The sequence below is a fragment of the Contarinia nasturtii genome, unplaced genomic scaffold, assembly GCF_009176525.2.
Source record: "Contarinia nasturtii isolate CC-2019 unplaced genomic scaffold, AAFC_CNas_1.1 Cnas_scaffold_4765, whole genome shotgun sequence".
Classification (NCBI taxonomy): Eukaryota; Metazoa; Arthropoda; class Insecta; order Diptera; family Cecidomyiidae; genus Contarinia; species Contarinia nasturtii.
Window position 1 is genome coordinate 4,362 of NW_022202047.1, and position 11,273 is coordinate 15,634.

Consider the following 11,273-nt stretch of genomic DNA (forward strand, 5'->3'; position numbering starts at 1 on the left):
ATGTTCAATACAAATGTAATCTTTGCTTTGGTGGTGATCATCAGTGTATTTGCTTGTCAAATGCCTGGAATTTCGCATTGCAATTCGAAGTACATGAATGTAAAAATGGGATGCGTTCATGCAAATGGATATTTCTACAAATTAACATTTTTAAATGAATTTTATCGCCAACATTTTTCCTAAAGTGCATTTTCCATATTTCGGATGAAAAAATTTCGAATTATTTCATTGAAAATAAAAAAATCCGCATAAATTTATTTAAATTGAAAATATCCCATTCGTATCAGTTCGAATATCGGACGCACTCGTGCTGGAGAGTGACAGTACATGGCAGCCATCATATGTGTTTCAACCAAACTGAAGTTGGCTGCGCACAGGTCGACCTGTCAAAATTCTTTTATGTTTCCCGTTCAATAAGAAACAGCAGCAATTTTTTGTGGTACGAGTATATTTTGTGCAATTTTTTCCAATTTTCAAGTGAATTCACTGAAATTTTTTTAGAAATCAATTATTTAGATAAAATTACATTCGAAATCGTTGAAGTTTCGTAAAAATTTACAAATTAAATACCAGATGATTGTTGATGAAAATTTTCAATTTGATATCATCCGACGTAACATACGTGCAAGCGAACAAGTCGCGGTGTTTTGACATTTTGTGTCCACATTGTGAAGCTAACCTTTTTCTTTTGCTTCGACAAAAATTTGAAAGAAACGTGATTATTCAATCGAAACTAATTGTTTTTCTTTTGTGTGTTTCCATTATTTTATTGGCAGTATAGAATATCCAGCAAAAATGGCACCAAGAAAGAATAAAGTTCAGAAAGAAGAAGTTCAAGTTTCACTTGGACCACAAGTTCGTGAAGGTGAAGTAGTCTTTGGTGTTGCTCACATTTACGCCAGTTTCAACGATACATTCGTACATGTAACCGATTTGTCTGGACGTGAAACAATTGCCCGTGTCACTGGTGGCATGAAAGTGAAAGCTGATCGTGATGAAGCTTCACCATACGCTGCTATGTTGGCTGCTCAAGTACGTATTTGTCATGTGTCATGTGCATTTTAAATCAATGTTATCGTTCACGTTTTAACGTTTTTTTTGTTCATTTTTTCTTGTTCATTCAGGATGTAGCCGAAAAATGCAAATCACTTGGAATCACTGCATTGCACATCAAACTCCGTGCTACTGGTGGTAACAGAACAAAGACACCAGGACCAGGTGCTCAATCAGCATTGCGCGCATTGGCTCGTTCATCGATGAAAATTGGCCGCATCGAAGATGTTACACCAGTTCCATCTGATTCAACACGCCGAAAGGGTGGTCGCCGTGGTCGTCGTCTTTAAGCCAATTTATTCAATCTTTTTCACGTACGAAAACATTGCTTTGTTGCTTCTTTTACAATTTCGATTGTATTCGATTACGTATCGCGAGGTGTGAACTATTGCGATTCAAATATTGCAAACAATTTGAATAAATTCTAATGGATAAAAAAAAGTGCGAACGTGTGTAACTCATTCAGAGTACTTGACTCTTGTGCATTGACTTGGTTTTGTTTGACTCGAATTTTGCTGTCCTTTTTTTAGTTTGGATACATCTCACTTCTCATTTGATATCAGTGCTTTGATTGTTGGATTTAAAGAGGTGAGTATCGGTTACTTTTCACTCGATGGAATTCAACCACATGGCAATTATGGAAAACTTATCTGGTCTTATTTTTTGCTGCTTTTCTTTCGTTTTGAAATACGCTTTGAAAGATCGGTATCATGTGACGAGAGGTAGGTTCACACGCTGGAAAATCTCTTCTCTCTTGAAATTGAAAGAGCTTACAAACAATAGTGCTCCATTCGTAGGCATGAAAGCCATGTAATTGAAAGAGATGTCTTAGACACCAAATCATAGCATGATTATTCTCATTTAAATCCAACTTTATGTTTTGCAGTTCAAAACAGATGTTGTGAGAGTCGTTATTTTTGTTTCATTCGAATTACACTGCCATCAGTCGTAACCTCACATTTATTGACGAGTGTGAAAATATGTAAATAAACTCGTCTAAAGATGCCAATGGTTATCATTATTATTTTGAACATCAATGGCAGCCCAGTATAAAAATATTGATCGAGATTGGTTTAATATTTAATAGGTCCTAATTTTTCTTATTTTTTCAAGCTTTTTGAGTTTCAGTAAAGAATACCTACTTCATTGATGAAACGTGTCCGGAGCAAACTTTGACGTTTTGAAATGTGTCTATTTCATGGACATTACTGTTAAGGTGGCGAATGAAAGGCTTCTTTTATTCTATTATGATATAAATTTATACAAGACAAAACTTTATCAATTATTTTATTATCCTTAAAAATGGAAAAAATACATTAATTAGATTTCGATGTCTAATTCTAACTTGAGAACTCAAGTTATATTTTAAATGTCTGTGTCTGTCGTCTGTATGGCCTTTGAACTAGTTCATCTGAATGATATTATACTTATCCGTGGTTCAACTTCGCGTGTCTTGACCTTTTCATGTATCCGTGGAATGAAAAAAGTTAGCACTCCCATCACTATTGATAAAAACCAAAAAGAAATGATGTTCATGTTCAAGAAGGAAATCGTCTCTGAATTCCATGATTATTTAAAGTTACCAATAACACTTGATCCCGACAAATAAAAAACGGTTTCACAATGATTTTCCAATAAAAGTGCTGCTATGTTAGCACCAAACACACTTCCCAATCGGCCAAACATCAAAGAAATGCAAATCGCCATCGCTCTAACAGATTCGAAGAAAAACCATAATTTTGCACAAAAACGGTTTTTTTTTATTTTCAAATAGAATGTACCTCAAGGACGTTGGATAAATTTCAACCGTAGAATCATTGACAATATTAACACCCCAACCACAACACATGAGCAGAATGAAGCAATATATTTGTATCGTCGGATTATCAATTAGCATACATAACATGCCACTCAAGCCGCTCATCATCGTTGTAATAACTAGTTTCGTGAAAAATAAATTTTATCGGTGTAATCATCGCTTAAATTTCGGTAATTTAACATACTTAATATGGGGAATTTGCCAATAACATTGATAAGAAGTCCAATAATTGTAAGTCCTATGGCAAATAAAATTTCCAATGTCACTCCTTGTTCCAATGTAGCCAGTTCAAGTTTTGTTATACAAACCTATCGACACAAAAAAAATGAAATTAAAGTGCTTACACCAAAATAATCGAATTACCTCATCTTCTAGAAAATCAAAGATTTCATATTCGGTAAAGTTTTCAAATTCCATATTGATTATACTACACATGCTTATTCGCTGATTGTCCAAACCATCCAAATTTGTGGCCATCGTGTTCAAGATGTCAGCGAAAAACATATAAAATCCATTGCAAGTTGCATAAAGTCCAAATTGAATGGTGCAAATCAAAATTGTCGGTCTCAAATGTGGAGGTTTGAACAGTGGAGCTGTTTGTATCCAAATCGACTTCATCAATGGAAATCGGCTATTTTTGGCCTCCAAAATCCGGCGTCGATTTTCAATAGACTCTTCCTCTTCGTAGATTTCGAATGGTTCAAGTTGTGATTTCTTGCCGCTATTCCAGCGATTCATTTTTTCTAAAATTTTCCAAGCACCTTTACTATCACCCTGGCCGAGAACGAACTTCGGGCTCTCTGGCAAAAAGAGCAATATCACCGACGATAGTAATCCCGGTATACCGCATACAACCAGGAAAAATCGCCATGGTTTATATGTAATGCCGATGAGCGGAATGTCGAATTCCCACTCTTGATTGACAACAAGCCAGGCAATTAGTGGCAATAGAAAACACGAAATTCCAAATATCACTGCCGAACACATAATTGCACGACTTCGCTGCGCATTATTGTGAAACTCACCCAAATACGCGTAAATTGTTGCTGATGATCCGGATATGCTGATGACGAAGCAGAAAAAATGATAATTCATTTGTAAATACTTTTATTATAGTAATGAGGTCACATGGCATTAATAACATAATTTAAGTAGATTGATGTAAAAAAATTACATTTTCAATCAAAAATACCAATTTAAAATTAATTGTTGACTCTATTTTTAATTTAAACAAAATTTAAAATTTACTTACAAAAATCCATTGAGGAATCGCAACGTTGCAAAAAAATAAAAGTTTTGTACGAGCGACGAAGCAACAGACAAGAGAAAAGCTATGAATAATGTGGGCAGAATGACTTTGCGCCGTCCTTTGGTGTCGGCAAGATAGCCCCATAAGTGGCTCGAGCAAATTATTCCAAAAAAGCAAACGGCGCTTAAAATACCCTTTTCACCAGCTGTTAAATTTAAATCACACTGCGAAACCGGAATTATAAATGAAATGCCACATGTTTCCACCAATACTGCATTCAATATTAATCCACTAAGGAAAATTGTGACATAATTGAAGAAGCCAAATTCTAATTTAAAAATTAGAAATAAATTCGATTAATTCTTTTATTTCTCCTTTGATTATTTTATTCACTTTACACTGTGTTCACTTACTCGCTTTCGAAATAGCTTCATCCATAAAAAATCCATTTTTCTCTACTGACAAATCATCTCGTATTTTTGGTCGAACATCCGAGTCTTTGCGACCTTTCCATCAAATAAAAATAGTTAAAAAAATTTCTCAATTCGTAAAAATATTTTTTTTTTCACACTGAATCGCACCATTTTCCGCTTGTTGAATGTCTGTAATTTGGCACATTGTATTCCTTTTAAATCAATTTCTTCAGGAACGACAAAAAGCGATTCCTTGAAATCTGAACTCAAATGGTGAAAGAAATTCCTAAAAAATATCTGTCTTTGTCAAGCAGAAGTAACAAATGAAATACCGGAATACGTTTTTCGCCACTTCTATTTATATGCGCCGATAATACAAAAAAATGTGGTTTTATTTATGATCATTAGAAATAAATGACATTCATTTCCAGTTATTGATAAGATAATCAGTCGGCTGCAATGCAAATGTTTAAATATTTTTGGACTCAAAAAAGACCAAAAACAAAATTAACAAACTATGATCCAAAAAAATGCCATCTCAACAACAATCATGTGCGCTACACGAGATTACAGTTTTCTAACGATGGATTAGCCGCGTTCAGTTAGAAATTAGTAGAAAAAGCATCCAGACGAATTAACAGAGTGATCAAACCAATAGCGCACGAACCCATAACTCATATTATTTAATCAAAAAAATATCAATTAAGTTTTTTTTCTCGTATTCCATTTGTTTTCATTCATTGAATACAAAATGCTTCACATCAAATTTCAATTAGAATTTGGTCCGATGGTTTTCGCCATTCAATTTACATAAGATAATAATATGACGACGAATAGCGGTTTTTGTTAATCGAAAATCAATTTGGATTACGTGCGAGAAAAAAAGATGGCTATAATTTGCGAATCATGCTAATCATGCGACTTAGATATTTTGCAACCGGCTCATTTCCATTTTTGATTCGATTTTTGTATGATGCTTTCAAAATTATAATGTAAACGTCTCAATTAGGCAGCAAATTAAATTGTTACGTCAAGCCGCCAATGTAAATATTTATCAAATAAATTTACTAAACTACGTGCTCATTCTTTGGTACGATGAGTAATTGAGAAAAATATAATGGCTAATTAAATTGAAAAGTAAATATAAGGCGAACATTTCACTTTCGTTTATGAGTTCAGTGAATTTAGTGAAATTCGCCATGCTCTGTTCACATTGCTCTTTGGCAATGGTTGGTATTTTAAACATTCGTTTCTCATTTTGTATGCAGTTAACTAGACTTGTAAGTAGAATAACTAATGGAACCTTGAATGGAACATAGTTTTTTTTATCAACAGTTAATATTATTAATAAACGAGTCTACGGCAGAAAGACGAAACATTTGCCCTGAATCAAATATGATGAAATTCCTGTTTACTTGACGACAAAGGGACAGAAATACGCATGTAACGTAATTTTAAAAACAAGTGCATTGATCTAGACAAGTAAACGAAGCAGGGACCGGGTCGCGTATAATTTTATAGTAGCATAAAAAACGCAGGCAGTTTAAATATACAAGTATAAACACAGACGCAACATATCCATCGCTGTTCGTTATGTATGAAGCATACGAATACATGTTCGTGTGTGCATGTGACCATTGAGAGACGCACGTACATACATTGTATTTATTGAGCGCAGCACAAAGCGAACGCGACGGATATGTTGCATCTGCGTTTATACAAACTATAAAAATCTTGTATAATTCTATATGCGACCCGGTCCCTGAAACAAAATAGCAAGCGTGAACTTGTGCTTCATTATACTATATAGATACTCCAGCAAAATCACTGGGTGCCGTTTTTGTAAAAATGAATTCTCAAGTGTTGATATGCTTGGCACCAGTGATATAAATAGAATTAAAGCCTATAAATAGGTACAAAATTCAATTGTTTATTTACAAGGACCTTGAACTGTTCTTATAGCACCTGGCATAAAGCGCAATCAGTATATAACACTATTAGTACAGTATGCCTGACGATATGAGAGTAGTAAACATTACTAGTACGAAAAAAAACTTTGAAATTTAACTGCCAATGCGAACATAATTCCGAAGTTCAAGTCTCAAATAATACCTTCTCATCAAATCATGAGTCGTAAATGATTAAATTGCAAATGTGCTCTTATATTATACACATTTTCAAACACAATCGATGAATTGAGATTTATTTTCAATAAAAAAATGTTTTATTGTATGTATACTGACTAGAAACTTTTTATTGCATAAATTAAGGTAACATTACATTATCTATTACATTATCTATTATTTGTTTTTAACGTTCGAAAATTAGCCAAAGGAAGTTGTTTACACATTCAATGTCATTGTTACGTAAAAATTATGAATCCACTTTCTTGACTCTTTCATGGATATGCGGAATGAAAAATGCGAATAGGCCCACAGCTGTACAAAATATGAAATATTTTCAATTTTAAAATAACTTATAGAAACGGGTCAAAATTTATTGATTATAAAATCACCTATCATGCTTGATCCAGACAAATAGAAAACCATTTCACAATGACTTCCTATAAAGTGAGCCATTATGTTTGCCCCAAAAACGCCTCCCAATCTACCAAACATCAAAGAAATACAAATAGCCATCGCTCTATAAAAAGAGAAATAAACTAATCAACCAAAGTGCAAAAGGGTCGAAAACACATACGTGTACCTTAAAGCGGTTGGATAAATTTCAACCGTAGCTGCATTAATCACATTCATGCCCCACCCAGCGCACATAAGTAGAACGAATGAGTATGTCTGTACGAATAAAATATTGGTCAGCATGCACATAATTCCGCAACCACCACAAACAATCGAAATGATAACTAACGTTGGGAAAAATTAATAAAAAAATGAAATGGGCGGCTTTTCTTTCAATTCAACTTAATTTATAATTATTTCAAATTTTTGGGTTACATACGCAGAATTGGAAACTTCCCGACTTTGTTGATGATCAAGCTAATAATAGCACATCCTATGGCGAAAAATACTTCTAGAATGATTCCGTTTTCCAATGTTTCCAGCTTGATCTTCGTGATGCAAACCTATTTTGTAAAATTAATTGGATTTTTAGAGATTTCTTCGAGCTTTGTTAACATAATTAACGTACATCATTGCAAATAGTTTCGTTTTGGTTGAATGCGCTCATATTGAGCGGTTTCTTATTAATGAGATCACACATGGGTATTCGCTGATTAAGACTATCCATATTTGTAGCCATCTTATTCAAAATGTCTGCAAAGAACATGCCAAATCCAAAACATATAATACCAATTGCAAATTGAATGGTACAAATCAAAAGGGTCGAGTACAAATGCGGTGGCTTAAAAAGTGGTGCTGTTTGATTCCAAATAGACTTCAACAATGGAAATCGGCTCTCTTTTGCTTTCAAAATACGGCGTCGATTTTCAATCGATTCTTCTTCTTCGTAGATTTCGAATTGTTCCAGTTTTGATTTCCTGCCGTTATTCCAGCGATTCATTTTTTGTAATATTTTCCAAGCACTCGCACTATCACCTTGACCGAGCACGAATTTCGGACTCTCTGGCAGAAATAGCGTGATCAAAGCAGCAAGAAATCCTGGTAAACCGCACACAACCAAATATAGTCGCCACGGTTTGTATGTAATGCCGATGAGTGGAATGTAAAATTTCCAATCGTGATTGATAACTAGTCCGGCGATTACAGGTAAAAGTGGACACGAAATACCATATATTACCGTAGATGCCATGATGGCGCGACTCCTGTGTAAACTATTGTGAAATTCACCCAAGTACGCGTATATAGTTGCAGATGCGCCTGATATGCTAATTGTTATGATGTAAAATAATTTTGATTAAACATGTGATTTTTTGTGAAGTTGAGTTCATCTTTTGCGATCTCACATTTTCTGGCATTTAATAAACGATTACAATTTTAATGTAATGATTGTGCAACACATTTTAGTTTGAAAGCGTATTAGAATTCCAACTTACAAAAATCCATTAAGAAACCGCAACGTAGCCAAAAGGTAAAAGTTGTGAACAAGTGATGAAGCGATGGACAGAAGGAAAGCTATGAATAATGTGGGTAGAATGACTTTACGTCGTCCTTTAGTATCAGACAAATATCCCATTAAATGAGATGAACAAATTATGCCAATGAAGGACACAGCACCCAATATGCCTTTTTCACCAACAGTCAAATTTAAATCACACTGAGAAACCAAAAATATAAATGAAGTACCAGTTGTTTCCACCAATACTGCAAACAATATTAATCCACCAAGAAAAATTATAACATAGTTAAAGACACCGAACTCTATTTTGAAAAAAGACACAAAAACGTTTTAAATTAGTTGAAACTCTCATTTTTGTTTAAATATATTTTCCCTTCAATTTTCATCTACCTCACTTGGCACTTACTAGTTTTTGAAATGGCTTCATCCATATAAAATCCATTTTTCGTTGGTACTGTATCATCCAGTGTTTTGGGTCGAATATTAGCTTCACCGGCACCTTTTAAACAAGTAAAAATAATTTAAAAAATTTGCTTATATTCCTTCAAAAGTGTGTTTCTGTTTTAACTGAATCGCACCATTTTCCACTCGTTGGAGATCTTTAGTTTGGCACATTCTGCTTAAAAACACACCGAATAAAACTGTTTGGGAACGACAAAAAATCGATTCCCGTCAATCCAACTAACTATTTTTGACAAAAATGTCTGCGTCTTTATCGAACAGAGGTAACAAATGAAATACTAAAAAGAAACTTTTATCCGCTTCCTTTTACCAATTTAGTCTGGCTATTTGAACTACAATAACATTTTATAAATTCCAGTTATTGATAAGAAAAATCAATCAACAGGGGAACACGATCCAAATTATATAACATAACATGACGATAAATACCGGTTTTTGTTAATCAAAACTCAATTCGTGAGAAAAGATAGTCATAATTTTCGATTTGGGCTAAGGTCAATTGTCTTTCTCTCACTGATGGCAAAAATTTGCTAAAGAACGCGACTCTCTTTGGCTCTCTATAATAGATCGTTCAGAAGGTAAAGAAATTCATGTTATGATTTAGAAAAAAATCACAGTTAAGTGACGAAGGCAATGCATGGAATGTCAATTGCGGAAATATGTTATAAAATTGCTTTGAATTTCATTTAATTTTGGCATAGAGTAATGACTCATTCCAACCCATGAGGTGTAATATTTGGATTATTGGATTATTGGATTTGAACGGGGAGTGAACTGCTTCTAATTGAATGCTAGTAAACTCGTTGCTCAGGTTTCATAACCTACTGCAAGACGCCCGTGTGTGTACTGCTGTACACGAAAATAGTCTTTATCCAAAAATATGTACGAGACATGGATTTTATTCATAAGCCCGCATAAAAAACTGTACCAGGCTGAAAACATTTAGTGCATGGATCATCTGGTAGGATCTTCATCCAGTGAACCTTTCTCCTATATCATTCAGCCTCAAACATCTGTCTACAAGATGCACACAGAAATTATGCTCCATAAGAGACTGTATAAAATGCAAAACTGTAGCACTGCTAGCGCCACTACGGACAACTATGGAGTTCTAGTCCGTTGGTTGCAACTGAGCAAAAGTCTTTTCACTATTTGGCGGCAACTTAGTGTAGATTACATTGAATTCCGTCGTGGCGCTAGCAGTGTCACAGTTTGGGCATAATTTCGGTACGACAAGATGGGATGTTGTTTCCACTTCATCACCACAAAGTCTACAGTCAGGGTCATCCCTAAGATTTAGGTGTAATATTAATCCTAGGGGTAGACAACAGTTTCTAGTGTGCCTGGTTTCATTTAATATAAATAGAATTCATTGTTTAATTCTTATTGATCACAAATATTTCGTTTACAAAAATGTACCGTTAGTTCCTTCAAAAGAAAAGTATTGGCATTCAAATACTTCGCATAAAGAACAGCACTGCTGTTGTTTGCTTTAATATAGTAAAACTTCGTGTCTTCCCCTAGCATTTATCACTGATATAAAACAGTAAGTTACGAACTTACGACTACTGAAACCGAATTTATTCAAAATGGCTATAGATATTATGGCGATCATGATATTTTTTTCATTGATATAGCGTAAGCCATAACAATCTATTGAATATTTTGCATAATAATTATGCAGATTGGAAACATATATCTAGTTTGAATGCGATATATAGACGACAAAAAAGCTAAACAAGTCATTTATAGTCTAGTTCTAATTGATTGTCCGAGAATGAATGTGAGTCTTCTCGTGAGAGTTTATTGAAATGTAACACCGCCATACAAAAATGCTGACTGTCAGAGAAGACTCACATTCATTCTCGGACATTCAATTCTACCTCTATCTGAATGATCTCAAACTCAAGCGATGTGACCATAGACACTCGAACAGAGAAAGAATACATAATCTCATCCTGAGAAAGAAAATACCTATCACACTTGATCTAGACACGCAAAACCATTTTACAATGATTGTATATAAGACAACTATATTTACACTAACTCCAGGGGAAAATATCGAATATAATAAGTTACGAATATATGGAAGATTATTTTCAAATAATATTAGTTATATAGTTAACTCCGTATATATGCGGCATACTTGCGATGTTTTCATCTATTTGAAGTATATTCTGTAAAAAATACTTGCGTACGAGGGTTGCTCCATAATTTTTTTTAAAAACATATATAACACAGT

General features: G+C 34.1%; 3 protein-coding genes across 5 annotated transcripts; 1 reads left to right on the forward strand and 2 right to left on the reverse strand.

Moving 5' to 3' along the window:
• Nucleotides 1-323: 323 nt before the first annotated feature.
• On the forward strand, nt 324-1,497 carry LOC116351158 (40S ribosomal protein S14). Of its 2 annotated transcripts, none has more exons than XM_031783229.1 (3): nt 324-439; nt 782-1,032; nt 1,125-1,497. In XM_031783229.1, exons 2-3 carry the CDS (start codon nt 796-798, stop codon nt 1,341-1,343), a joined length of 456 nt encoding a protein of 151 aa, XP_031639089.1. In that variant the 5' UTR covers nt 324-439; nt 782-795; the 3' UTR covers nt 1,344-1,497. The 2 variants fall into 2 exon arrangements, with proteins under 2 accessions (XP_031639089.1, XP_031639090.1); XM_031783230.1 differs by having other exon boundaries at nt 347-439; nt 777-1,032.
• Nucleotides 1,498-2,361: 864 nt separating this feature from the next.
• On the reverse strand, nt 2,362-4,838 carry LOC116351159 (synaptic vesicle glycoprotein 2B-like). The gene is made up of 8 exons (XM_031783231.1): nt 4,703-4,838; nt 4,535-4,627; nt 4,125-4,449; nt 3,236-3,935; nt 3,057-3,180; nt 2,835-2,991; nt 2,637-2,764; nt 2,362-2,555 (listed from the first exon to the last, which is right to left on the reverse strand). The coding sequence occupies exons 1-8, from the start codon at nt 4,737-4,739 to the stop codon at nt 2,461-2,463; spliced, it is 1,659 nt and encodes a 552-aa protein (XP_031639091.1). The 5' UTR covers nt 4,740-4,838; the 3' UTR covers nt 2,362-2,460.
• Nucleotides 4,839-6,858: 2,020 nt separating this feature from the next.
• On the reverse strand, nt 6,859-10,549 carry LOC116351161 (synaptic vesicle glycoprotein 2B-like). 2 transcript variants are annotated; one of them, XM_031783233.1, is made up of 8 exons: nt 9,148-10,549; nt 8,976-9,068; nt 8,547-8,871; nt 7,682-8,378; nt 7,493-7,616; nt 7,235-7,397; nt 7,050-7,141; nt 6,859-6,972 (listed from the first exon to the last, which is right to left on the reverse strand). In XM_031783233.1, the coding sequence occupies exons 1-8, from the start codon at nt 9,182-9,184 to the stop codon at nt 6,908-6,910; spliced, it is 1,596 nt and encodes a 531-aa protein (XP_031639093.1). In that variant the 5' UTR covers nt 9,185-10,549; the 3' UTR covers nt 6,859-6,907. The 2 variants fall into 2 exon arrangements, with proteins under 2 accessions (XP_031639093.1, XP_031639092.1); XM_031783232.1 differs by having other exon boundaries at nt 7,050-7,177; nt 7,241-7,397; nt 9,148-10,546.
• Nucleotides 10,550-11,273: the final 724 nt, after the last annotated feature.

Bases quoted from the DNA above. Each gene is read 5' to 3' on its own strand.
- LOC116351161 (XM_031783232.1), bottom strand. From the start codon at position 9,184: ATGTGCCAAACTAAAGATCTCCAACGAGTGGAAAATG. The intron at 7,178-7,240 runs GTACACGTATGT...CTCTTTTTATAG, and splicing joins ATTTATCCAACCGCTTTAAG to AGCGATGGCTATTTGTATTT. The intron at 6,973-7,049 runs GTGATTTTATAA...TATTTTGTACAG, and splicing joins GTCTGGATCAAGCATGATAG to CTGTGGGCCTATTCGCATTT.
- LOC116351159 (XM_031783231.1), bottom strand. From the start codon at position 4,739: ATGTGCCAAATTACAGACATTCAACAAGCGGAAAATG. The intron at 2,992-3,056 runs GTATGTTAAATT...TCACGAAACTAG, and splicing joins TGGCAAATTCCCCATATTAA to TTATTACAACGATGATGAGC. The intron at 2,556-2,636 runs GTAACTTTAAAT...TTTTATCAATAG, and splicing joins GTCGGGATCAAGTGTTATTG to TGATGGGAGTGCTAACTTTT.
- LOC116351158 (XM_031783229.1), top strand. From the start codon at position 796: ATGGCACCAAGAAAGAATAAAGTTCAGAAAGAAGAAGTTCAAGTTTCA. The intron at 1,033-1,124 runs GTACGTATTTGT...TTGTTCATTCAG, and splicing joins CTGCTATGTTGGCTGCTCAA to GATGTAGCCGAAAAATGCAA.